The sequence below is a fragment of the Heloderma suspectum genome, chromosome 3 (genome assembly GCF_057233095.1).
Source record: "Heloderma suspectum isolate Gila_16-S chromosome 3, 16-S_ref, whole genome shotgun sequence".
NCBI classification, from domain to species: Eukaryota; Metazoa; Chordata; class Lepidosauria; order Squamata; family Helodermatidae; genus Heloderma; species Heloderma suspectum.
Window position 1 is genome coordinate 229,161,567 of NC_139460.1, and position 26,807 is coordinate 229,188,373.

Genomic DNA, 26,807 nt, shown 5'->3' on the forward strand with positions numbered 1-26,807 from the left:
CTTTTCCCAGGGAAAAGTGGGTGGGGGCAGCGTAGCCCACTGCCGCAGGCCGTGGGTTGTGCATCCCTGCTTTGGAGGGTTGGGGGGACCCTCCAGAACAATGTGGGATGGAGCACAGAGGATGGGGCAATCAGGCCAAATCAGGCTTGGACTGTAATATAAGTTAACTTGAGGAAAGTCACTCCTTTATCCAGCACCACCTATGCCCCATCCCACATTGTTCAGGAGGCTGCTGCAAGAGGAGGAGGCACAAAAAACTTTCCTTCTCTTAACTTCCTTAAGTTAATTTATCTTAGGATCCAAGCCATTAACTTGTATCTTTGGAGGTTTGCTCTTTGGAGACTACTACCATCTGCAAATCTGTAAAGTCCTACTTAGTTCTCTTAACTTTTTCATTTTCTGGGTTCAACTATAAATAATGCAGCAATTGAAGTATACTGTTAACGATAATGCTTTGTAGATTTTCTCTCTTTCTCTCTGTTATACTTCTTTAAAACAAATGTAATTATTTCTCCCCAGATGTCATTAACATCAGCAGGATCTGTTTTAAAAGCATTGGCCAAAGTTTCACCAACTCAGCTAACTACTCCCAAAACAAAAGGGAAAAAAGATGCAAAACAAGTAAGGCACTCCTTTATATGAAGGCCATTTTCCCCTGCAGTTGATTTTTTTTCTTCATCAAAATCAAAAGTTTTTTTTTTCCCTTCAAATCAATGGTTACATGTGAACAGTTCTTCCCATAAGTTATGGAAATTATGCTAACAAGTAAGAATTCTATGACACTCTATAATTTCAACCTATATTAGATTTATGCAGCCATTTCAGTGAGTGATTTTCACATGGGAACAGATTATAGGCAGCTCAAAATGCTGCTGGATTCTTACCAGTGTGCACTGTCAAAAATATGATCACTACTGTCAGCTTTGACAGCACTGATCACCTGTGTGACAAGGAGAGGGAGGAGCAGGCACAAAATGCAGTCCACATAACAACATATCTCCCCCCCATATCCACCAGGCTGTTGAACAGATCAGTGTTGTCAGCTCCCTGCTGTCTGAACGGCATTGGTGACATGTGCAACAATTGTGAATGTTGTCTTCCTCAAGTCATTTTGGTTGAAGAATAAAAGATTCTCACCCAGCTTAGGTGCTACATTACTACAGCTCTTCTTCACGTCCACCTTGCTCAGATGATTGGAAGAAATAAGTCTGCTTGTATAGACGAAGTACCATCCCTTTCTCCCTGCCTGGGGAAGTGCTAAAACAGCCCAAGACTGCAATTCTAAGCACATACTTAGAAATAAGCCCTACTGAAAACAGTGAGACTTACTTCAAGTAAGCATGGTTAAGACTGTATGTAATATTTTCAGAAATGCTCTAAGCTAAGTGGGATCTGCTGCATGCTGTGGCTTGGACCCACATTTAGTCATACTTAGAGTAGACCCATTAATATCAATGGAATTTAGGTTAGGTTTCAGTGGTTCTATTCTAGGTATGACTAAATCTGGTGACAGGATTTGCTTCCACTCTCCCACCATACCTTCTTGGCAATTGGCCTGTACGATCCAGAAATGCCAAGGTGAGCTGAGTGTGTATCTCCCCATGATCTGGATCTTTGTTAAGTCTCTATGGTGAGATACGTTGTTTCAGATGTAGAGGTATATATAGATGTGTAATATAGAATATTGTATTAATAGGACCATTCTACTGTACAATAAAAACATTCCAGTTGTTTGTTTTCCCTTTTCTTTTTTCTAAAGCCTGCTGGTAATTCACCAACAACCCCTCCTAAAAAAGATAAATCCTCAAAAGATATCAAACAGGTATGTTTTCTTTTAATATAACGTTTTGATTTCTTTAATCCTAGTGAAAAATAAAACTTTCTTAAAATGAGAATCTCATTTGCAGGCACAGTCAGTCATTAAGGACAAACCTAAGCGGAAAGGACCAATTGAAGCCTTACCTGCAAATTTGGAGGATTGGGCTAGCTATGAATGCCCTGATGAAATTAGAGATGCCTTTAAACAGGACTCAAGTGGCTGCGCTATGAACAGGGAAACCATTTTAGCACCGGTGAGTAACATTTTGAAAAGGGCTTAACAAGAGACATTTGAGGACTTGTTGGAGTGGGAAGCCATTGTGCTATGGCAAAATGTGCTGAGTAGAAGATGGGTGACCTCTCTGAGCAACACTCTCCTTCAATTGGCTTGAGAATTTTGCACTTTTAAGATAAGGAAAGGGAAGTGTATTTGAAGGGTAGGAGTGTGTTTGTGGAATGTGACTGGCAGGAGGGCTTCTGAGGATGGGGGAAGGTGGGTGAGGAGAAGCCAGGGGTGCTTGTAAAACTCATCTTTTGCAGTGTACTTTATGGGCCTCCGAAGTCTGATTCTGAGCCTGCCTTGGGAGAACTAAGTCAGCATCTGTAGTATTGAGATTATATCCTATGATGGTCACCGTTACAGCTCATTGTAAGAATCCACTGTCATGTATTTCTCCTATATCTTTAGAGTGGGTGACACTGAGAGTATTTACAAATGGAGAATCTTCGGCCTGCAGGGGTTCCCCATCTGGCCTGGCAGCTTCTTCCCCTGGCCCCTCCTCCACTGCCACAGAAGGAAAAGTTCTTCTCTCCAATCAGCAGCTGATCAAAGATAAATGCTTTCCCTTGCTTAGCATTGAAAAAGCCTTCCTCTCTCAGTGCTTAGGAAGCTGCTGAGTGATTCAGACCTCCTTTCTTCCGAGCCCTGCCCTGCAGGGGCTCATGTCTGATGCTTGCCCTGCGTACCTCTGAGAAGACACGAGGCTCATGCTTCCTTCTGAATTACTGTCAGGGTGGACACTGAGCCCATAGAATCCCAGAATAGTTCTGATTCAGAGGAAGAGCAGTCGCTCCTGGGAGAGGAGCGCGCCCCTTTTTCCCAGGGCCTGCAGCTGACAGAGTTTCCTCCCACCCACATTCCTAGATTAGAAAGCAGTCCAGGGAGTGACCCAGCACCGATAGCAGACTGGTTGGATGCGCGGCGCAGACGCAGATGGAGAGCATGGAGAGAGCGGAAAGGAGGCGTAGCGCCCGGTTGGCGCTCAAAGAACAGTTGCGCCCAGAGGATCCAAGGGAAAAGGGGAGGGATTCTCCCTAGTCCTTATATTCAGGGGTCTGCCAGTAATTGCCCTTCAAACGGGGACCAACAGTTCTAACTTAAGGCATAGGGATGCTGCTGCTCAGATCTAGTTGCTACCTGTAGAGCTGTTAAGTTGTAAAAGAAGGATAAAGCTTTGAAAAGAATCCCTTTGTCTGTGTCTGGACTTGGCTACTGGATTAGACTGAGAGCCCTCCAAGGAGCTCTTGACAGCTTGGTCCCCATTTGAAGGGCAATTACTGGCAGACCCCTGAATATAAGGACTAGGGAGAATCCCTCCCCTTTTCCCTTGGATCCTCTGGGCGCAACTGTTCTTTGAGCGCCAACCGGGCGCTACGCCTCCTTTCCGCGCTCTCCATTTGGCGCCGCTCTCTGCGTCTGCGCCGCGCATCCAACCAGTCTGCTATCAGTGCTGGGTCACTCCCTGGACTGCTTTCTAATCTAGGAATGTGGGTGGGAGGAAACTCTGTCAGCTGTGGGCCCTGGGAAAAAGGGGCGCGCTCCTCTCCCAGGAGCGACTGCTCTTCCTTTGAATCAGAACTACTCTGGGATTCTATGGGCTCAGTGTCCACCCTGACAATTACCTTGCAGAGGCTTGATATCTGGAATGCTTGGACTGTGAAAGAGCTGCTGAGTGATTCTGAGGGTGATGTGCCAGCTGTGCTGGTTTCTAGTTCTGTGCTAGTTTCTAGATGTGGCCTGTCACTTATGGCTATAGTGATACAAGTCTTAGTTACTTTTCTTTTGGGTGATCACATCACACTTTATGTAAGGCTGCCTGTTTGGAACTTCAGCTGGTTTAGAATGCTGCAGTCTGGCTACTGACTGGGGCTAGTTATAGGGAGCACTTGACTCCTATGTTACAATTGCCACAATGTATAATCATCTGTTTCTGGGAAGAATTCAATAAAGTCCAAAGTATCTTGGGGCCAGGCTACCTGGAGGGCCACCTTCTCCCATATGAGCCTGCCTGGAAAGGCTGTTCTCTCTGTCCTCTCAACATCTGATGTGAATTTGGCAGGAACTTGAGAAAGGGCCTTCTCAGTGGTTGTACCGGTTTTGCCATCACCAAAAGCCGGATGTCCAGGTCTAGGAGTGGATCCAGGAGTACCTCCAAACTACAGACCTGATATTTCAAGGGGAGTGAAACTCTATCCAAACCAGGATAAACCCCAATTTATTCATCTGCCTTTCTATTGTCCAGAAGCACCTCTGCCTTGTCTGGATTAAGTTGGGGACATGGCCTATGGCACCAGAGGTGCAACAACTCATTCAGTTATGTGCGCAGCCAGCTATGACTATAAATAGGCAGAACTATTTTTCCCTAAACTTGATCCCAGAGAGAAGATTGTTCATGTGACCAAACTGTGATGAGTGCAGTTGCATAGGCGCCCTAGAGCTCAATTACATCCATTTTGTATACAGTCATAGAAGAGAAAGGGGCTGTGTCTGTACATACGGAGATCTGTCTTTATATAGGTATCCCATATATCTGTATCATTAAACAGAATATACAGTTCTAGAGTTAAGATGACATTTGGCTTTGTATCTGACTTTTTAATACAGCCATTTTAAAAATGTGGATGTTGTTCATAGCCCACTATTTTTCAAAAATGAACTCAAGGAAACTTACAAAATAAAACAACATATAGCAACAAACAGCAATAATAAAATAACAGTATTAACATGAACATTAAAATAAAAGAGGAGAAGCAATACAGTCCCTAAAAAGAGTCATCATAAAGGTTGCATCCTTAACAGCCAAGACAACATTCAGCCAAAAGCCTTCTTAAATAGCTGAGTTTTAACAACTGCCTGAAACAATGAATTGTTGGGCCTTATAAATCTCACTTACTAGGGGGTCATCTACACAGCACCGCTTTCAACGTTCATTCTGTTGTAATACACAGCATTGCAGTTATGAATTAGCTTCTGCTGTGGTACACATGCGATTTACTGCGGACTGCTCCAGTGGAAAAATCCTCTGCCCTGACACATGGCTGTTAAAGTGAAGTAAACTGTGGCAGTTGCGCTGCTCTCTTTTTTTTACCATTATATTTAAATGCGCAACTGCACAGTTACATGAGGGTGGAGGTGCAACAGTTTGGAGTTTTGTGGCTGTTTTGCATTTTAGGGGTTCTTTTGTGTCTGTCCATTCCTCTTTGGTAAGATGTGGGTAGTCTGCTCCTTCATTACCATGCCAACTGTTTGGCATGGTAACTCTCGATATGGTTTGCACATGCGAAGGGGCGTCCCCATGTAAGAGGCACATGCCCACTCATCATTCCAAAATGGGTACCTCTCTATTATTGCGCAGCTGCAAAGGAATGGGGAGGAACGAGGAGGAGTGAAAAGGTGTTACAGAGTGACGCAATCACTAAGCATGCCTACCCCATGGCCCCCGCAAACTGCCAAGTTAGTTTGAGAAAGGGACAGACAGCTCAGCAACTGCAGTCAACCCACAGCAAGCTAAAAAAATCACAGCAAAATGTCTCTGCGGAAATCCACATTTTCCCTGTGAAAACCATGGTGAGGCTGTGAAGTGGTGACTGCGTCATACGTCCTGAAGGTCCTTGGATTGCAGCAGCCCAGGAGTAAATGGCTCATGTAGATGGGGCCCAGGTAGGGATGGCGGAGAATTTCTCCCCGAAACTTCGGGGGGCCGAGCGCCAACGTGTTCGGCCCCCCGAACAAGTTTCGGGGAGAAATCCTCCGCACCCCCCCGCACCCCTCCCCCGGTGGCTGGTCCGGCCGGCGGTTCGGCGGGTGTTCGAGCGAGGCGGGAGCGGCAGCCGCCACCATTCCAATGAAAGAAAAAAAAAAACGCCCCCTGATAGGCTACATGACGATTCACGTAGCCTATCACGGCTAGATTTGCAAAGTCAGCCGTGATAGGCTACGTGAATTGTCACGTAGCCTATCACGGGTGACTTTGGAAAAAAAAAAAAAAGAGTGTACGGATAATGGCGGCCCCCATAGGGAGCTGCCATTTCCATTCCTTATTTGGTCGCTGTAGTCTACGTAAATGTTTACGTAGACTACGGCGAAAATAAGGGCAACGCTATTTGCGTTGCCCTTATTTTCGCCGTAGTCTACGTAAACATTTACGTAGACTACAGCGACTAAATAAGGAACGCGAATGGCGGCTCCCTATGGGGGCCGCCATTCGCGTACGCGCTTTTTTTTTTTTTTAAGTCACCCGTGATAGGCTACGTGACGATTCACGCAGCCTATCACGGCTGACTTTGCAGATCTAGCCGTGATAGGCTACGTGAATCGTCACGTAGCCTATCAGGGGGCGTTTGTTTTTTTTTTACTTTCGCGTTCGCGGCCGGGCGAGGCGCCTCCTCCCCGGCCTGAATTTCGGCTGGGCGAGGTGGGAAGCCTCCCCCCCGGCCTGAATTTCGGCCGGGCGAGGCAGGAAGCCTCCCCTCCTCGCCTGAACTTCGCGGGGGGAGCAGCGAAGCGCCTCCCCCCCACCGCGAACGGCCTTCGACGACAGGTAAGTGACTTTCGTCCACCCCTAGGCCCAGGACACTCTACAAGATGGGTGCCATTTGACTAGGTGTTTCCTGCTCCTCCTTGCTCTTCTGGCTGCTGACTGCTGCTTCTGCTGGCTTTTCTGGAGTTGGGGCAGGACTTCCCCACCCCTGGAAGTGACCTCTCACAGGAATACCTGTGAGTTAGTGTTTGAGCTTGTTTGGGTCAGGGCTTTCCTCACCCAGCCTGCACATGATCCTGTGGCTAGTCCCAGACCAGTAGGCAGCCGAAACAGGAGAAAGGAGCATGATGGCAACAGTCTCTCCCTTCTCCTCCTTGTCTTCCAGCTGCCACTTGCTGCTGGCTTGTCCTGCTCATTTTCAGCACAACACTGATCTCTTTGAGATTCGCAAGATTGTCCAAAGTGTTGTACAGGTTGCAGCAAAGATGGTTTATTCACTGGCTCAAAATATGGATCATTACGGACAAAGTACACATTGCCTACAACTGCTTTATGTACTATTGGAGAATATTACTTCTGGGCCTTTCCTCAAGGAGTTGATAATAAAGAATTGACATTTTGTCCACCATCTATTCTTCTCTTAATTTTTAGACACGGACCTTATATTACATAGACCTTTTACTTAAGGAGCTACAGGCAATTCTGTGTACTCACATGACTCTTCCAGTTCTTCATCTGGCTGAGGTCATTGCTCGTGATGTCGTAGAAAGCAAAAGTCTGTCAGATCTCTACCGTCTTCGGTTTGTATTCGAACCTCTGACGTCACTGTGAAGCATTTCAATTGCCTTTCCTAAATATATCTTTGATCTTGGTTGTATTGTATAACCTCATCCCCTTTTATACATTGTGCTAAAGCACCTTCCACAGATTATGATTTTAGGTCAATAGAGTGTTCCCGCAAGATTCAAGGGGTTGCCAGTAAGGGAAATAATTTCCCCTCCCTCCTGCATGAGTGGAAGTGCTGTCTTCCACTCATGCAGGAGGAAGGGGTTGGATTTCACCCTTTATCAGCAAAGGACAGCCATGTCTTTTCTTTTTTTTAAGCTGAAGGATTTATTTATGCATACTTAGTACATAAGCTCAATTCAAATGTTTACAGCAGTTGCCACTCCCTAGAACCAATGAGCCAGCCCAAGATGTAGGCAGAACATAGAAAAGGACAAGATCATGTCATGCCCTCCCTAAATAGCACCCTGGTATGCATCTAAGGATGCAATCCTATGTACGCGTACTTGGGAGTAAGCCCCATAAAAACAGTGGGGCTTACGTCTGAGTAGACTCATATGGGATAGCACTGTAAACAGTTCCTGTGTGTGATTGTTTGAGCATCAAGAAATTTAAATGTTTTACGAATCCAGATAGTTTGAACATTCAGACTTTTCTTGAATTGGCTGTACTAAATATAAGACACTTCTAGCTTTCACATATTGATGCAGCCTATATGGCAACGTTTAAGATTCCAAACTTACCTGGAAGTAAGTCCCATTGAACTCAGTGGGGCACTACTGCTCAGTAGATGCATATAGAATTGCACTGTTAGCCTGATTAACCACTATTGGAGAACAAATGATATTTGAGGTTCTTTAATGAAGATTTGTTTCTTTTGAGTACAGACCACTTATGTTAGGAATAAACATCCAGCAGCCATAACATAACTAGGAAGCCCAGCCCTTGCTGCTTTGAATGAAAGGAGTGAAGGAAGGAAATTTGATTTGTAGAGGGAGAAGCATCGAGCACTTGGAGGCTGCTTAACTCTCCCCCTGCCTTGCTGCTTTTCACCACTGGATGTGGCAAAGATGCATCTGGGAACCCCAGTGGCAATGGGCAGGGCAGGAGAGACTCAGAGGAAAAATGGCAGATGAGGAAAGGGTTAAGTCTTCTCCTTCTACCCGTTGTTTCTCCCCTTCCAACGTGACCCACTGCTACCACAATTTGTCTTGGAGCACTGACAGCCGGGCTTCCCAAAAATGCAGTGTCTGCTGCATATGTAGATCCAGCCTTATGCTTAGTGCGATTTTGCAAAGTCCCGTACTTTTCTGTGAGCCCCGCTGTCCCTAAATCACTGCCACCGTGCCACTGAATTTCAGTGGTGTGCAGCAGTGTGGAGAGTGCTCACCTCGTTGTAATGCAAAATTGCACTCCCTGGGGCTTCCGCGAGTACAACTTTGTATTAAAACAAGACGCGCACTCCCACGCACCTTGTTTTAAAGGGGAAGAATGCAGCATTTTCTCGCAGCTGAAGTGCTGCTGAAATTCGGTGGCAGTTCGGTGGTGCCAATTACCGCAGAGGGGCTGTGTACAACCCCGGATGGGTTTTGGGGGTGTGGGGGCAGAAATTGTCACATGGACCCTCTTAAGTTGCCCTATCCTGCTTTAAGGGCTCAGAACTATGCTGATGGAAATGCAGTTCTGTATATATCAAGGAGCAGGCCTGCTCCAGATTTAAGCTTCCCTAAAAGAATTTGCAGTTTCCCTTCCTAATAAAATGTTTGAAAATGTTTCCAAGGCAGGCATCCCTCTTGCCACATATTTCCAGAATACACCCTGTATGAAATCAACTCCTCTTTCAAATGGGCTTGGGGCAGTCTTGATTGAACAAAAGTGCCTTTTCTCGTCAATGTGCTTGTATTTGTTCACAGTAAAAGAAGCAGTTTGTGTCATTTGTTTTTGCAGACTTTCCAGAGTATGCTTAGACTTAAAATTGTGTCAGGCATCTTTTTACCATGAGAAGGCAGTGGGTGAAGCATACATTAATGAAATGGAACAAGGAAGGTATGATATTTTGTAGAAAAGAATATGATTCTAAAAGAGGTGTGTGTACACACTTATCTGTGCCCCAATCCAAACATGTCCCAAACATGGGACAGCTGGGACTGTTTGCATGCAGCCCTTTCAAAAAGGTTTAAATCTCACCAATCAGCTGTTTGGAAGGGTAGGGGAGCAAAGTGTGTGTCAGTCCAGCTCACCACTCCGCCTCCTGAAGGGCTGAGCAGGAGAGTTTTACCCTTTTGAGAAGGCTTCATGGATGCAGCCCAAACTGTTGCAACCCCCCTTTTGAATACAAGTGCAGGATCCCATTGTGCCCATGGATTCCTATCCATTTTGTTGTCTCCCAAGCAGGATTCTGGTGATAAGCTTTTTAAGTCATGTAGTGCTCTTTGAAGTAAGAGTAACAGTTGTTTGCTGTAATAGCACCATCATCTTAGAGTCTTGTGTGGCGCAGAGTGGTAGGCGGCAGTATTGCAACCGAAACTCTCCCCACGACCTGAGTTCAATCCCAGCAGAAGCCGGGCTCGGGTAGCCGGCTCTGGTCGACTCAGCGTTCCATCCTTCCGAGGTCAGTAAAATGAGTTTGCTGGGTGAAAGGTAGTCACGACTGGGGAAGGCAATGGCAAACCACCCCGCTATAGTCAGCCATGAAAACGCCAGCGTAAGCGATGTCCCTCTAGGGGTCAGTAATGACCCGGTGCTTGCACAGGAGGAACCTTTCCTTTCCTTAGACTGTGCTGATGTAACTGAGTTCAAGATACCTTCCGTGCACATTAGCAAAGTAAGTAACATAAGCATTTTTGTATGTTAACCCCATACTTTAAAGTTTTCTAGAAAACAGGTGAATCTCCCCCCCCACACACTTTTCCCTGATTCAGGTTTCGGCAGGAGATTGCATTTAAAAATGAGAATGCTATACAGGATAATCAGATTGAAAATAAATTATTTGACTGTACAAATCAAGGCGAGAGTAAAAAAATGCTGACCGCAAAAGATAAGGTAATTTATATTCACTTTGCCTATCTACAATAAGGATGAAACATTTCAACAGCTTTGCTACCTTAAAATTCTTTATGGTTTTTAGAAACAAAGTTAATTAAATGAGTGACAAGCAGTAAACTAGCTGTGGCTTCTGTGCACCTCTTGATTCTGTCTTCTGTATTTTAGAATTTAGAAGTCTTAACATTCTAATTAATAGACTTTGCAATGCATACAAAATGTAGTTATTGATTTTTTTAAGGAAGAATAATTTCTAGGATAAATTCTTTTACAGATTTTGGAACTAAATCCCACTACTGAAAAAGATTTATGTGGGCTTTCTTTCCCCTACTTGTGGATAGACAAAGCTGAAGTCCTAATCCAACTGTGTTTATATCAACCGGCAAGACTATTACTTTCAGAAGCACACCAAGCAGCTCAGGTAACTCATTCAAAACTGCCCTCCCCCAAAAGGACATGATTCTGCCCCCAGTTTTTTTTGTGTAGAGAAGACAGCCGCTGCTCATGTACACAGGCCGCACAAGAGAAAGAATTGTGCCACACTGTGCCATAATAGGTGCACCACTACTGCTCAGGCAGTGGCATAGTTATAAGAGGCTCGCAGTGGGCCCTCCCAGATTTCAGGTTTTCCTATCTTGAACAGCTTATTCAAATTAAGTGTTCTGATAGTCAACGTACAGAGTAACCCTATACATAACTACTCAGAAGTAAGCCCCCTTGAGTTCAAAGGGGCTTACTCCCAAGTAAGTGTGTATAGATTGCAAACTTCGAGAGATGTGCCTTGAGTGCTACTGTTTTGGTGGAAAGGTCTGATATAAGACAAACAAACAAATAAAATAAAAACTCAAATTTTCACTCTTATTAGCAAATATTAAGAATAGAACCTGGACTTAAATTAAGCAGGTACTTCACTCGTAGCAACCGAACTTGCAAGATTTACTATATTTCTAAACTCCTTGATTCTATTAGCGCCCATAATTAGGGAAGTTGAAAAATAATTCAAAATAGGAGAATGTAACTTTAAATAGTTGAAAACAAATTTGAGTTAATACAATTTTGGGGGGAAATTTCCCCCAGTTTGTTTTAGCTTTGAAAACATATCCACATACAGATGCTAAGTAATTTAGGGCGCAATCCTATGCAAATTTAGAGAGGAAAAAGTCCTGTATCTCCCAGCATGCGCTGGGGCATGCTGGGAATTGTCGGACTTTTTTTTGTCTAAATATGCATAGGATTATGCCCTTAAATTCTCATCTAGTAATTGGAATGCTAACATAGACACCCCCTTCCCCAATGATGTTTAGAGGAATTGGCCTTTTGAGACCTTCTTGATCGGCTGTTAAACTATTCAACTCTTCAACCTATTAAAGAGATGTGGATTCTTAGAGGGGATCCTTTTGAAAGGAGACTATTCACATGTAAACACCCTGCTTAAAACTAGGAAAAATATTGAGCTTCAAGAGAATCCAACAGTACATCAAGCTCCTAGGATTTTTCCTAGTTTTTTCCCCTCTCTTTTTCTTTGAAGCAGGTCTGAAGGTGAGCAAATTGGAACTAAACCATCTTAGCTTGAAGCGGACATTTGTTTATTTCCACTTTCAATCAATGGAGTCTACTGTGATATGAGGGCATTGTAAATATCCCATATTCTGAAAGGACTTGCCTATGTGGTATATATAGTGGAGACTTACAGGAAATTTGTGTTCTAGAATCTATATTGTTATATGTATAAGGAGCTTATAAAACCCTTTTTTGAACGACACAGGGTTAGCCATCTTATCAAATGTTTCTGTGTGTTTTTAAACAAAATTGAATGATAACATAGGTATGTTTCTTTTCTGGGCACACAATTTGCTATACAAGTTGTGAAGATGGGGGATACCTAGCTTTACAATAGAACATGTGAAAAGGATCTTGGAGTTGTAGTCCATCACAAGCTACATAGGAGTCAGCAGTGTGAAATGGCTACAAAAAAGGCAAATTTTAGGTTGCATCAGTAGAAGTATAGTTTCAAAATCATGGGAAATAATAGTTCCACTCTGCTCTGCACTGGTCAGACTGCACCTTGAATACTGTGTCCAGTTCTAGACACCACACTTTTAAGAAGGATTCAGAATGAGTTCAGAGAAGGGAAACGAAGTTTATCAGAGGACTAGAAGCTAAGTCCTATGAGGAAAGGTTGAAAGAACTGGGTATAGTTAGCCATGGGAAGAGGAGTCTGAGTGGGGATATGCTAGCAGTTCTCAAGTCCCTAATGGGTTGTCAACACAGAAGAGGGTCACAAGCTGTTCTCTATTATTCAAGATTGTAGGACATGAAATAACTGGCTTAAGTCACAGAAAGGCAGATTTCAGTTGAACTTCAGGAAAAAATACTGACAATCAGAGCAGTCAGACAATGGACGGGTTTGCATGTCACACTAAGCCACCCTGTGAATAAGCCACAATAGGCTGGTTGTCCATGGAACAACCCCACATATAATCTAATGTATGCCACAACAGGCTTGCCATTGGTTGTTCTCCCCCTCCTTCCCCCTCAGTCTTCCAGCTGGCTCTGTCAAGTATCCCAGGAGACTTTGCGGCGAAACCCATATTGTCTCCCAGTCCCCGCTCCAATCACTCCCCCTATTAATTTCTTGGCTTTTTTTAATGCCTCAAAAATGCACATTTGGGGTTGCTGTGATCGTTACCCCTTTTTGTTCACCGGCCTGTTTTCCCCCAGTGCCTTAAAAGGCAATTGGGGTCGCAATATTTTGCAGTACTTTCACAGTAAGTGCTCAAAAAAGGAGCTGTGAAAAGGGGGAAGGGAGTTAATATCTCCCCTTTCTGGAGTAGCTGGAGAGACGGGGAAGTGTTGAAAAGGTGGGGGACACTGAGAAGTATCAGCCCAACACTTAACATTGGGAGGATCAGATTGCCAAGGGGGAGATACTGCCCCCTTCGTTTTGGTGCATTTACTCCCTTGGCTGTTTCCCCCCATTTTCAGTGCTTCTGAATTGCAGCACTGGGTCCCTTCTCTCCCTTAGTATTATTTCTCCCCTGGCCCTTCGCAACTGTATGCAAATTAGCCAATATGCAACCTCTTCTCAATTTTCTTGTATGTTACCTACTCCCCTTTGCTTCTCCCCTTAACAGCTATAACAGAGCACATTTGTGCACTTGCTCAAGACTGCCCCAAAAAATAATGAAAAAAATTATGACCCCAATTGCACATTTTTGAGGCACTGAAAAACCTTTTAAAAAAATGCTGGGGAGTGAGTGATGGTCCTTCCAAAGTGCTGTTTTGGTATCAGTGGAAGGAAAGTCATTAGCGAGATGGCGAAAAGTGAGCGGCATGGGCTTTTTTTGCTGCTTTTGCCAAACAGCTCTGTAGCCAATTGTCGCAACCCATGATAAAATAGGTCTCCCAGGTTCAGATGACATGACAACCCATCATTGGCAGGAATAAGGCTATAACAAGCCATGGGATCTTGGCATGGCTTATTACCGAAAAATTTGGCCAACCCACAGAAAGTTCTCAGGATTCGGATGACACAACAACCCACCACGGGTGGCTGCCTAAATATTGGAATGACTTTTGTCATACAGTAAGACATACATAAATTTAAATGTTAGTGCTTGAATATAAGAGCAATACTTTTGGTTTTATTTGAAATGTTCTTTTTCTAGGAAATGAATGACCCATGTGCTGTATCACGGTGCCTTTATCTTCTAGCCATGCTAGCTAACTTGGAAAAAAAACATGGACAAGCTAAAGCATTGCTTGAACAGACACAATTGATAGGAGGAAATGAACACTTTTGGCACAATATCACTTTATGTGTCACAGATGCCATTTTAGGGCAAGACAGAGAAAGAAAGGAAAAAATGGTAAGAAAGTAATTTGAATATTTACTTCACTGAAATATCTAAAGAGTGTAGGGTAAATATGGATTATGTAGTTTTGTTTATAGAACTATAATAGTCACCCGTTTCATTGGGTTATCTGTATATACTTTTTCCACATATAACAGTTTTCTGCTATTGTTTGTGAAACTATACTTGATATGTGAAGTGCTTCAGTTTTAGAAGATAACATCGAACTCTAAAAACATTTGGAATAGTGTGCATATATAAACTGCAATGAAACTATTCATGTCCTGGGATAAAGAAAAAAGAATTTATTAAGTCAGCAAGGACTATGGTGCATCATTTTTAAGGTTTAAGGTAGATATTGTCAGAAAAAAGGCTTCAGTTATTATATCGTGCATTTCTTCAGTGAGCAGTAGCCTCCTTAGGTAGTTACATTTAATGAAAGTTTACCTGTTTCTACAGTGGGGAGTAACATGACCTTTAGTAAAATACAGCTTGTGTTTTCATTATTTGGGTTTGCTCTGAAATAGAACTTAATATTAGGACTAAATGTTTTGAACAGTCATGTTTTCTAACAGTTGCAGGCTTGCCATTTTCTGCAAAAAACCGTAAATGTTTTGAGACCGTTATTGGTGGAAAGACCTAACAGTGAATCTGAATTGGTTTTTATAATTGCATGTCTTGAAGCCAGGTAATTAATTACAAATAAAACATGATTGTAGCTTTTAAAGTTTGTTTTGTTAACTTATTAACTAATTGTGTTGTAATTCTGTAAACTATCACAAAGTTTTCTTGGTTTTATTTTAATGCAAATATAAACTTTTATAGACAAGTATAAAATGTGAGTTTTCTTGTTCATTAACTTCATATTAGTCTTGGGATATCTAAAGAGGAAAAAATACAGTAATATAGCATACTTGACCAGATATTTGACACACTGCTCAGAGTTTTTCCCCAATGCTATTAATATACTCTTCTGTTCAGGAAAGCGTACATTCAAATAGATTTTGCTAAACATTACATCAATACTAGTCATCGTTCTACTGAGCTAGCAAGAATGTTGCTGGAGCCATATGATAAACTAATTCACATAGAGAAGGACTTCCTTTCTTATGGATATAAAGATCATAGTGCTGAGGCTTTGATGGCACGTGCAAATATTCACAGGTAAGCTCACAATATTTCTTGAGTATTATTTCAATATAAATAGGCCAGGAACCAAAGTACTACTTTATTTATTTTATCTTATTGGAAGCATTTTTACCCCACATTTCAGCCAAATAGGCTCCCAGAGCAGTTTACGAAGATAAGTAAAACAGTCCCTGACCTCAAGCTTACAATTTAAAAGACATGTTGCAAAAGGAAAAGAAAGGGGAAGGTGGAGGGAAGAAAGCAACCTCAGGCACTAGCTCTTAGTTACAAGTTCTTATAACAACCAGCTGGAGTGGAAAAGAGTTCAAAGAGAGGAGGAGCCAAAAGTTACTGGCTTCAGCAGAGCTGATGGAGTGATCTTGCTTTCTGTCTCTCCTCCACTGCAACCTAATGGAATGGCTGCCTCTGGGTTACGGTTAACGGAGGAAGGTTAGCTTAAGGGCTTGTGCTCACACAGTGGATTTTCCCCACTTTCTACAGCAGACACCCATGCCATATTTTGAGCTTCTTTTGCAACTACCTTCAGCTTGAAAAGTCTTGCAGTTGAAAGAACACAGACCCAAAGTACTTTTTGGCACTAGTTGAGCAGATCTTTGGATAACAGCTCATGTGTATGCAAAAAAATACATGATCATGAAGTATTTTCTGCAATTCTGCATTTGCATAATTGATGGTAAATAGTTTATTTCATCTGAAGCCATTTCTACAAGCAATGGCTGCAACCTAGCAATCCATGCATGTGGCCAGCTCACATTGTCAGTTTTGGTAGGCAAAGTTCCATGAGCAAATGCCATTCATAGACTCCAGTGTGAAAGATCTGCTGCACTCATGTTATTGCTATATCACAGCTGTGTGAAGTAGCTCTAATATTTACCATTTCTAGCTCAATAAGTGAGAATAACAGCAATGTACAATTTCTGGAAATTTTAAGTCACGGAAAGAGGTTTTCTTAATGGTCTAGACATCCACCATCATCATCTTTTATACATGTACACATACATTGACATTTAAAAAAAAAGAAATATTTGTATCATTTACTTGGCTGTCAATATCAAAATGGTGCCTCTTTGAGCACAGAAAGTGGCCCCAAATCATGAACTGCAGGATCTGTAGAAGTCTGCGCATGATGCTGAGCCTGTGGTGAAATGTTACCTGGTATAGAGGGATGTGAATCTCTTTGCTGATATAGAGGGATGTGAATCTCTTTGTATAAAGAAATTCACATGTAGTCGGGCAGGGAGATTAACTGATTCTCCTGTATATTTGGAATATTTTGTTACTACCATAGTAGAACATAAATTAAATTCATAACTATATATAAAACTAGTTATGCAATAACTCAGCGGTCTCCAGCGTGTGCCTGCAAGGCCAGGCTGAGGCACCTCCAAGCTATTTTCTCCCTCTGCAAGTGAATGGAGTGATTTCTCCACTTGCATGGGGGTTGAAGGGAACCTCCTTGCCAAAATGGCTGGAGGAAGGGTGAAGTCCCTTGCGGCAACAGAGAGAGAAAGGAAGAGGAAGAGCAGCCAGAGAAATGGAAGGAAAGAAAGAAGAGCCAGAGAGAGAAGAAAGAAAGAAAGAAAGAAAGAAAGAAAGAGGAGCCAGAGAGGAAAGGAAAGAGAGAGAGAGAGAGAGAGAGAGAGAGAAAGAAAGAAAGAAAGAAAGGCCGGAGAGAGAGAGAGGGAGGGAGAGAGAAGAAGAGCCAGAGAGAAAGAGAAGAGATGGAAGAAAGGAAGGAAGGAAGGAAGGAAGGAAGGAAGGAAGGAAAGAAAAGAGAGGAGGGGGGAAATTGAAGGAGAAAAGAGCCAAAGAGAGAAAGAAAGAGGGGTACTCCCAACTTCTTTGCTATTGGCCCCCCAGCCCCCTATAGCAGCTAATTTGTGGTGGTGCCCAGGGCACTTTTTCAAAATGGCAAATGTACCCATGGGCCCAAAAAGGTTGGAGACTCCTGCTATACTGATCTAATTAACAACTTAAAATTATTGTGAAAAGTGCAGCTTCTCAATTTTCCCTAAACCAAAATACATCTCTGAAGACCCGACACCATTGTCTGTCTGTCTGTCTGTCTTTCTGTCTGTCTATCTACCATTAACATATTTAATATGTTATTTCCATCCTAAAATGGGACCATCAGGGCAGCTAACAAACTATCACAAAACAGTAACCAATAAAACCACATAAGCCATATAAACAAATCCAAAAACAGCAGCCTCAATAATAGCATAAATTACAATTATCCAAGGCTGCTCTCCTGAAAAGTGTATATCAACACTGTTGGTTTTAGCGGACACCCAAAGGCAAAGAGAGAAGGGGCCTGTCACCCATGGCAGGCAATTCCCAAGCCTGGACACTACCACCAAGAAAGCCTGGTTCTACGTACCCTTCAGCAGCTGCTTCTTGCATGGCAGTGAAACATGGACCAGGGCCACTGGTTGTTCTGTGACTGTAATAAACTGATTTGGAGCAGGGCCTTGTCAAGATCCCCTTCATGGATCACTGCCTTCTTGTGGCGAAGGGGCTTGCGTAATTCACTGAAGCCATAAGATAGGTTGTGCAGGGCCACCCAAGATGGACAGGTCATGGCGGAGAGTTCTGACAAAATGTGGTCCACTGGAGAAGGAAATGGCAACCCACTCCAATATTCCTGCCAAGAAAACCCCATGGAATGTATCACAAGACTTAAAGATATGACGCTGGAAGATGAGCCCCTCAGGTCGGAAGGTGTCCCATATACTACTGGGGAAGAGCGGAGGGCATTTCCAAGTAGTGCCAGAAAGAGTGAAGTGGCTGGGTCAAAGCCGAAAGGACACTCAGCTGTGGATGTGTCTGGTGGTGAAAAGAAAATCCGATGCTGTAAAGAACAATATTGTTTAGGAACCTGGAATGTCAGATCAATGAATCAAGGTAAGCTGGAGGTGGTCAAACATGAGATGGCAAGATTGAACATCGACATCTTGGGAATCAGTGAACTAAAATGGACAGGCATGGGCGAATTTGTTCAGGAGGCAGCAACGAAATCCATCCCAAAGAAAAAGAAATGCAAGAAAGCAAAGTGGCTGTCTGATGAGGCTTTACAAGTAGCTGAGGAAAGAAGGGAAGCGAAAAGCAAGGGAGAAAGGGGAAGATATATCCAACTGAATGCAGAGTTCCAGAGAATAGCAAGGAGAGACAAGAAGGCCTTCTTAAATGAACAGTGCAAAGAAATCGAGGAAAACAACAGAATGGGAAAGACTAGAGTTCTCTTCAAGAAAATCGGAGATCTCAAGGGAACGTTTTGTGCCAAGACGGGCATGATAAAGGACAAAGAAGGCAGGGACCTAACAGATGCAGATGAGATTAAGAAGAGGTGGAAAGAATACACAGAAGAACTATACAGGAAAGATCTTAATGTCCCTGATAGCCATGATAGTGCGGTCACTGAACTTGAGCCAGACATCCTAGAGAGTGAAGTCAAGCGAGGCTTAGGAAGCCTTACTAACAACAAAGCTAGCGGAGATGACAGTATTCCAGCTGAGCTATTTAAGATCCTAAAAGATGATGCTGTTAAAGTGCTGCACTCAATATGCCAACAAATTTGGAACACTCAACAGTGGCCACAAGACTGGAAAAGGTCAGTTTACATTCCAATTCCAAAGAAGGGCAATGCCAAGGAGTGCTCAAACTACTGTACAATTGCGCTCATTTCACATGCCAGTAAGGTTATGCTCAAAATCCTACAAGCTAGGCTTCAGCAGCATGCGAACTGAGAACTACCGGAAGTACAAGCTGGGTTTCGAAGAGGCAGAGGAACTAGAGATCAAATCGCGAACATTTGCTGGATCATGGAGAAAGCAAGAGAATTCCAGAAAAACCTCTATTTCTGCTTCATTTACTACACTAAAGCCTTTGATTGTGTGGATCACAACAAACTGTGGCAAATTCTTAAAGTGATGGGAGTACCAGACCACCTTACCTGTCTCCTGAGAAACCTGTATGAGGGCCAAGAAGCAACAGTAAGAACCAGACATGGAACAACCGATTGGTTCCAAATTGGGAAAGGAGTACGACAAGGCTGCGTATTGTCGCCCTGCTTATTTAACTTATATGCAGAGTACATCATGAGAAACACCGGGTTGGATGAATCACAGGTCGGAATTAAGATTGCTGGGAGAATTCTCAACAACCTCCGATATGCAGACGATACCACCCTAATGGCAGAAAGTGAAGCAGATCTAAAGAGCCTCTTGTTGAGGGTGAAAGAGGAGAGTGCAAAAGCTGGTTTGAAACTCAACATTAATAAGATCATGGCATCTGGCCCCATCACTTCCTGGCATATAGAAGGGGAAGAAATGGAAGCAGGGACAGATTTTATTTTCTTGGGCTCCAAGATCACTGCAGACGGTGACTGCAGCCATGACATTAAAAGACGCTTGCTCCTTAGGAGGAAAGCTATGGCAAACCTAGACAGCATAGTAAGAAGCAGAGACATCACCTTGCTGACAAAGGTCCGTCTAATCAAAGCTATAGTTTTCCCAGTAGTAACGTATGGCTGTGAGAGCTGGACTATAAGGAAGGCTGAGCGCTGAAGAATTGATGCTTTCAAACTATGGTGCTGGAGAAGACTCTTACTGACTCTTACTTCAGATACTGAACCTGAAGCTCAAATATTTTGGCCACGAAATGCAAAGAGAAAACTCTCTGGAAAAGACCCTGATGCTGGGAAAGACTGAAGGCAAAAGTAGAAGGAGACGGCAGAGGATGAGATGGCTAGATAGCATCACTGATGCAATGAATATGAACTTGAGCACGCTCCGGGAGAGAGCGCAGGACAGGAAGGCCTGGCGTGCTATGGTCCATGGGGTCACGAAGAGTCGGACACTTCAGACTGAACAACAACTTGTCTGAAGATGGACTTGTGTGGACAGATCCTTATGAGCAGAGGTGGTTCTTGTAGCTATCCAGAACCTAAATGGTTTAGGGCTTTAAAGTCAAAAACAGCACTTTAAATGGAGCCCCAGAATTAACCCGATTACCGATTCAGGGAAAAGGGACCAGATACTTAATTCCTCCCCATAGTAATATCTGCACTTACTCTTTTATAATATTTATGTCTGAATAGAATTGCAAAGTGGCAAAAGTAGAAATACTTCTAATAAAAGAAAATGGAAAAGTTGCCCAAGTTGAAAGGAATTGTTTAACTCTTTTTTGTTGTTGTTCAGTCGTTAAGTCGTGTACATTTGCCTTAATTTCCTATTTCCAAATGTTGGAAGTTGTATTAATTTAACTGAGAAGACTCACTGTGCAATGATAAGTGTGGTTTGGGAGAAGCTTAGTGGCAAATCTACCACCTTATCCAAAACCCTGCCAGCTCACATTGGCCAGGGTGGAAGGGGTGGGGTGTTTTTTGCCAGGCTTTTCAGCCTGGCAGACATTTTATTTAAAATTTTCCCCAGTGGAAGCAATTGGGGTGGGGTGGATGAGCTATGCCAGCTCCAGGCTGGCACAGCTGAGGAGAACATTCTTGGGGAGAACAGAGTAGCTTTGGATCCAGCAGATCCAAAGTCCACTCCACCCCCAAATGGCCTGTTTGGGGGCCTTGTGCTTGCTGCTGCCAGTGGTAGCTCTTCACTGGCAAAATTGAGCTAGTTGGCTGGATGGAGTCCCCCTTCCAGTGGAGCTGCTCTCCACCTCCACTCGTAGATCTGGTGGGTTAGGATTGCTGTGTTATATCCCAGTTTTCTAATTTAAAAATAGCTCAAAACAAGAAATTAAAAAAAACAAACTAGTAATATCAAGTTTAAAAAGTACCATGGATTTAAACTTGTGCTAGAAGGGATTGAAAGTAGTAACTTATTTTCAGTAATACTCAATATTCTTTTGTTCTCTGTTATAAGAGTAATGTGTTTCATGTGTTTATAAAATGTCCTGTTTTGATTCCTCTTGTAGTGGGAAATAAGATAAAAAGTGATCCAACAATATCACTTTTTTTTTCTTTTGCGACCATCACTATTGTGCTAAATACCGTTTTTGTGTAAGGTTCTGTGTTGCTTTTCTTACAGGATGCTAGCTAAATATACAACATTCACTGTAGACAACCAGAGTCATTATCTAGATGCATACAGATTAGCTCAAGAAGCAGTTTCACAAATGGAACAGCTTTTTCAACATATTAATAATGTGCTTCCAATTAATGAGGTAAGTAAGATGGTTATGTATGTTACAGCCAATGTCCAACATGGAGACTGTTGACAATCATGCAGAAAAGTTGACAAATCTGATGAATATCTGAAAATACAGAGGTAAACCAGTGAATGTGGACAGTTGCTCAGAGGTCATTATCAGCATTCATTACTGCAACTCCTTAAGATTGGAGATTCACCAGTTATATGAGGAATTGTGGACAGTCCCTTGAAATTGTCAACAACCTTCACAATTTGTAAATAGTACATGCATTAACAGATGTCTCCCCAAAAAGCCGCACAGGCCCCTCTCTTCCCTATTCTATTTTATTATTTTATTTTTCTCCCTCTCTTCTTTTTTATCTTTAGTAGAATAGTGTTTCCCACTGTATGAGGGCAGCCAGTCTGCCAAAGACAAGAGTCAGTGGCTGAAATGGTGGCAAGGTGTGGGTTTTCCCCCACTTTCCAATATCCTGTCTCTAGTCCTGATGCCTTTCACCTGGACATCCACCATGGTCATGAAAACCTGAATCTGATCTGTTTTTTAATTGATTGACTTTCATTTACATTTTTTTTAAATTTCAGACTAGGAATATTAACACACCATTGATGAGAAGACTTGCTAGCATGAAGTTGACCCTTATTGAGATCATTCTGGATATTTTTGTTCTTACCAATATTGAGAAAAAAAAGAGAGAAGCTGGAGCAGAACAAATTGAGCAAATTATTGAGGAATTTGTGAGGTTTACACCTGATGCTTCTTCTGTTGAACAGGTGTGTGCTTAAGCGTGGTTTATTTCTGTAAGCAAATCCATTCTGCATACTTTCTTCATGGAAACCAGAAGCAAGGTACTGTTTAAGTATTTACTATGAAAAAGCTAGTGGATTGGATCCAGAAATAGGCATGTGCAACAAGGCTGGCAGAAGTGGTGTTCCCCGCTCCTCTTCCCCATGGCAGCCATTTCAGCCCCCCACACTCAAATGCTACACAGAGGTTTGGGGGACCCTGCTGAATGGAATAGGCTATGTTTCATGGGGCTGAAGAGAAAAGGAAGGGATACCTAGAAATGGCACAGAAGCACCTTTCAGCCCCTCATGCCACAGTCTACCCCAGTCAGTGTAGCTGTTTCAAAACCAGTGAGATATGCTGCGTATGATCCTGATCAGTAATCTAGGTGCTACATTTTGCACTACTTGTAGTTCAGTCTTCAAAGGTAAACCCGTGTACAGTGTACTGCAATAGTCTAGATGGGATATTGCCAAGCATGGATAACTGTGGAGAGACTACAGATCTTTCCTGTATAGTTCTTCTGTGTATTCTTTCCACCTCTTCTTAATCTCATCTGCATCTGTTAGGTCCCTGCCTTCTTTGTCCTTTATCATGCCCATCTTGGCACAAAACGTTCCCTTGATATCTCCGATTTTCTTGAAAAGATCTCTAGTCTTTCCCATTCTGTTGTTTTCCTTGATTTCTTTGCATTGTTCATTTAAGAAGGCCTTCTTGTCTCTCCTTGCTATTCTCTGGAACTCTGCATTCAGTTGGATATATCTTCCCCTTTCTCCCTTGCTTTTTGCTTCCCTTCTTTCCTCAGCTACTTGTAAAGCCTCCTCAGACAGCCACTTGGCTTTCTTGCATTTCTTTTTGTTTGGGATGGATTGAGTTGCTGCCTCCTGAACAATGTTACGGATCTCCGTCCATAGTTCCTCATTGATCATTGATCTGACATTCCAGGTTCCTAAACAATATTGTTCTTTACAGCATCGGATTTTCTTTTCACCACCAGACACATCCACAGCTGAGTGTCCTTTCGGCTTTGGCCCAGCCGCTTCACTCTTTCTGGCACTACTTGGAAATACCCTCTGCTCTTCCCCAGTAGTATATTAGACACTTTCCGACCTGAGGGGCTCATCTTCCGGCGTCATATCTTTTAGCCTTGTGATACGTTGCATGGGGTTTTCTTGGCAAGAATACTGGAGTGGGTTGCCATTTCCTTCTCTAGTGGACCAGATTTTGTCAGAACTCTCCACCATGACCTGTCCGTCTTGGGTGGCCCTGCACGGCATAGCTTATGGCTTCACTGAGTTACGCAAGCCCCTTCGCCACAACAAGGCAGTGATCCATGAAGGGGGGTTTTCCCTACATTCTTCAATTTAAGCCAAAATTTTGCAATAATTTTGCTTTCAGCCACTTTGCTTTCTTGCATTTCTTTTTGTTTGGGATGGATTTCGTTGCTGCCTCCTGAACAATGTTACGGACCTCCGTCCATAGTTCCTCAGGCACTCTGTCTATCAGGTCTAATCCCTTAAATCGATTCCTCACCTCCACTGTATATTCATAAGGGATATGATTTAGGTCATACCTGAATGGTTTAGTGGTTTTCCCTGCGTTCTTCAATTTAAGCCGAAATTTTGTAACAAGAAGCTCATGATCTGAGCCACAGTCAGTTCCAGGTGTTGTTTTGACTGACTGTATAGAACTTCTCCATCTTTGGCTGCAAAGGACATAATGAGTCTGATTTCAATATTGACCATCTGGTGGTGTCCATGTGTAGATTCGTCTCTTGTGCTGTTGGAAAAGAGTGTTTGCTATGATCAGCATGTTCTCTTGGCAAAACTCTATTAGCTTTTGTCCTGCTTCATTTTGTACACCAAGGCCATGCCTGTCTGTTATCCCGGTGATTTCTTGACTTCCTACTTTAGCATTCCAATCCCCTATGATGAAGAGGACATCTTTTTTTGGTGTTAGTTCTAGAAGGTGTTGTAGGTCTTCATAGAACCGATCAACCTCAGCTTCTTCGGCATCAGTGGTTGGGGCATAGACTTGAATTACTGTGATGTTGAATGGTTTGCCTTGGATTCGTACTGAGATCATTCTATCATTTTTAAGATTGTACCCCAGTACTGCTTTTCCCACCCTTTTGTTGACTATGAGTGCTACTCCATTTCTTCTAAGGGATTCTTGCCCACAATAGTAGATACGATGGTCACCTGAATTAAATTCGCCCATGCCTGTCCATTTTAGTTCACTGATTCCCAAGATGTCGATGTTCAATCTTGCCATCTCATGTTTGACCACCTCCAGCTTACCTTGATTCATTGATCTGACATTCCAGGTTCCTAAACAATATTGTTCTTTACAGCATCGGATTTTCTTTTCACCACCAGACACATCCACAGCTGAGTGTCCTTTTGGCTTTGGCCCAGCCACTTCACTCTTTCTGGCACTACTTGGAAATACCCTCTGCTCTTCCCCAGTAGTATATTAGACACCTTCCGACCTGAGGGGCTCATCTTCCGGCGTCATCTCTTTTAGCCTTGTGATACGTTGCATGGGGTTTTCTTGGCAAGAATACTGGAGTGGGTTGCCATTTCCTTCTCCAGTGGACCAGATTTTGTCAGAACTCTCCACCATGACCTGTCCGTCTTGGGTGGCCCTGCACGGCATAGCTTATGGCTTCACTGAGTTACGCAAGCCCCTTCGCCACAACAAGGCAGTGATCCATGAAGGGGGGTTTTCCCTACATTCTTCAATTTAAGCCAAAATTTTGCAATAATTTTGCTTTCAGCCACTTTGCTTTCTTGCATTTCTTTTTGTTTGGGATGGATTTCGTTGCTGCCTCCTGAACAATGTTACGGACCTCCGTCCATAGTTCCTCAGGCACTCTGTCTATCAGGTCTAATCCCTTAAATCGATTCCTCACCTCCACTGTATATTCATAAGGGATATGATTTAGGTCATACCTGAATGGTTTAGTGGTTTTCCCTGCGTTCTTCAATTTAAGCCGAAATTTTGTAACAAGAAGCTCATGATCTGAGCCACAGTCAGTTCCAGGTGTTGTTTTGACTGACTGTATAGAACTTCTCCATCTTTGGCTGCAAAGGACATAATGAGTCTGATTTCAATATTGACCATCTGGTGGTGTCCATGTGTAGATTCGTCTCTTGTGCTGTTGGAAAAGAGTGTTTGCTATGATCAGCATGTTCTCTTGGCAAAACTCTATTAGCTTTTGTCCTGCTTCATTTTGTACACCAAGGCCATGCCTGTCTGTTATCCCGGTGATTTCTTGACTTCCTACTTTAGCATTCCAATCCCCTATGATGAAGAGGACATCTTTTTTTGGTGTTAGTTCTAGAAGGTGTTGTAGGTCTTCATAGAACCGATCAACCTCAGCTTCTTCGGCATCAGTGGTTGGGGCATAGACTTGAATTACTGTGATGTTGAATGGTTTGCCTTGGATTCGTACTGAGATCATTCTATCATTTTTAAGATTGTACCCCAGTACTGCTTTTCCCACCCTTTTGTTGACTATGAGTGCTACTCCATTTCTTCTAAGGGATTCTTGCCCACAATAGTAGATACGATGGTCACCTGAATTAAATTCGCCCATGCCTGTCCATTTTAGTTCACTGATTCCCAAGATGTCGATGTTCAATCTTGCCATCTCATGTTTGACCACCTCCAGCTTACCTTGATTCATTGATCTGACATTCCAGGTTCCTAAACAATATTGTTCTTTACAGCATCGGATTTTCTTTTCACCACCAGACACATCCACAGCTGAGTGTCCTTTTGGCTTTGGCCCAGCCACTTCACTCTTTCTGGCACTACTTGGAAATACCCTCTGCTCTTCCCCAGTAGTATATTAGACACCTTCCGACCTGAGGGGCTCATCTTCCGGCGTCATCTCTTTTAGCCTTGTGATACGTTGCATGGGGTTTTCTTGGCAAGAATACTGGAGTGGGTTGCCATTTCCTTCTCCAGTGGACCAGATTTTGTCAGAACTCTCCACCATGACCTGTCCGTCTTGGGTGGCCCTGCACGGCATAGCTTATGGCTTCACTGAGTTACGCAAGCCCCTTCGCCACAACAAGGCAGTGATCCATGAAGGGGGGTTTTCCCTACATTCTTCAATTTAAGCCAAAATTTTGCAATAATTTTGCTTTCAGCCACTTTGCTTTCTTGCATTTCTTTTTGTTTGGGATGGATTTCGTTGCTGCCTCCTGAACAATGTTACGGACCTCCGTCCATAGTTCCTCAGGCACTCTGTCTATCAGGTCTAATCCCTTAAATCGATTCCTCACCTCCACTGTATATTCATAAGGGATATGATTTAGGTCATACCTGAATGGTTTAGTGGTTTTCCCTGCGTTCTTCAATTTAAGCCGAAATTTTGTAACAAGAAGCTCATGATCTGAGCCACAGTCAGTTCCAGGTGTTGTTTTGACTGACTGTATAGAAC

The 26,807-nt window shown here is 43.1% G+C and overlaps 1 protein-coding gene across 1 annotated transcript in view; it reads left to right on the top strand.

Moving 5' to 3' along the window:
* CFAP46 (cilia and flagella associated protein 46) overlaps positions 1–26,807 on the top strand; it is a 132,491-nt gene that overhangs the window by 63,912 nt on the left and 41,772 nt on the right. Inside the window, exons 31-42 of the mRNA XM_084841931.1 lie at positions 520–621; positions 1,760–1,822; positions 1,908–2,072; positions 7,230–7,378; positions 9,312–9,410; positions 10,286–10,406; positions 10,681–10,827; positions 14,075–14,275; positions 14,836–14,948; positions 15,242–15,424; positions 21,448–21,583; positions 22,153–22,341. Coding sequence (XP_084698057.1) covers positions 520–621; positions 1,760–1,822; positions 1,908–2,072; positions 7,230–7,378; positions 9,312–9,410; positions 10,286–10,406; positions 10,681–10,827; positions 14,075–14,275; positions 14,836–14,948; positions 15,242–15,424; positions 21,448–21,583; positions 22,153–22,341 — 1,668 coding nt within the window. The remainder of the gene's footprint in view (positions 1–519; positions 622–1,759; positions 1,823–1,907; positions 2,073–7,229; positions 7,379–9,311; positions 9,411–10,285; positions 10,407–10,680; positions 10,828–14,074; positions 14,276–14,835; positions 14,949–15,241; positions 15,425–21,447; positions 21,584–22,152; positions 22,342–26,807) is intronic.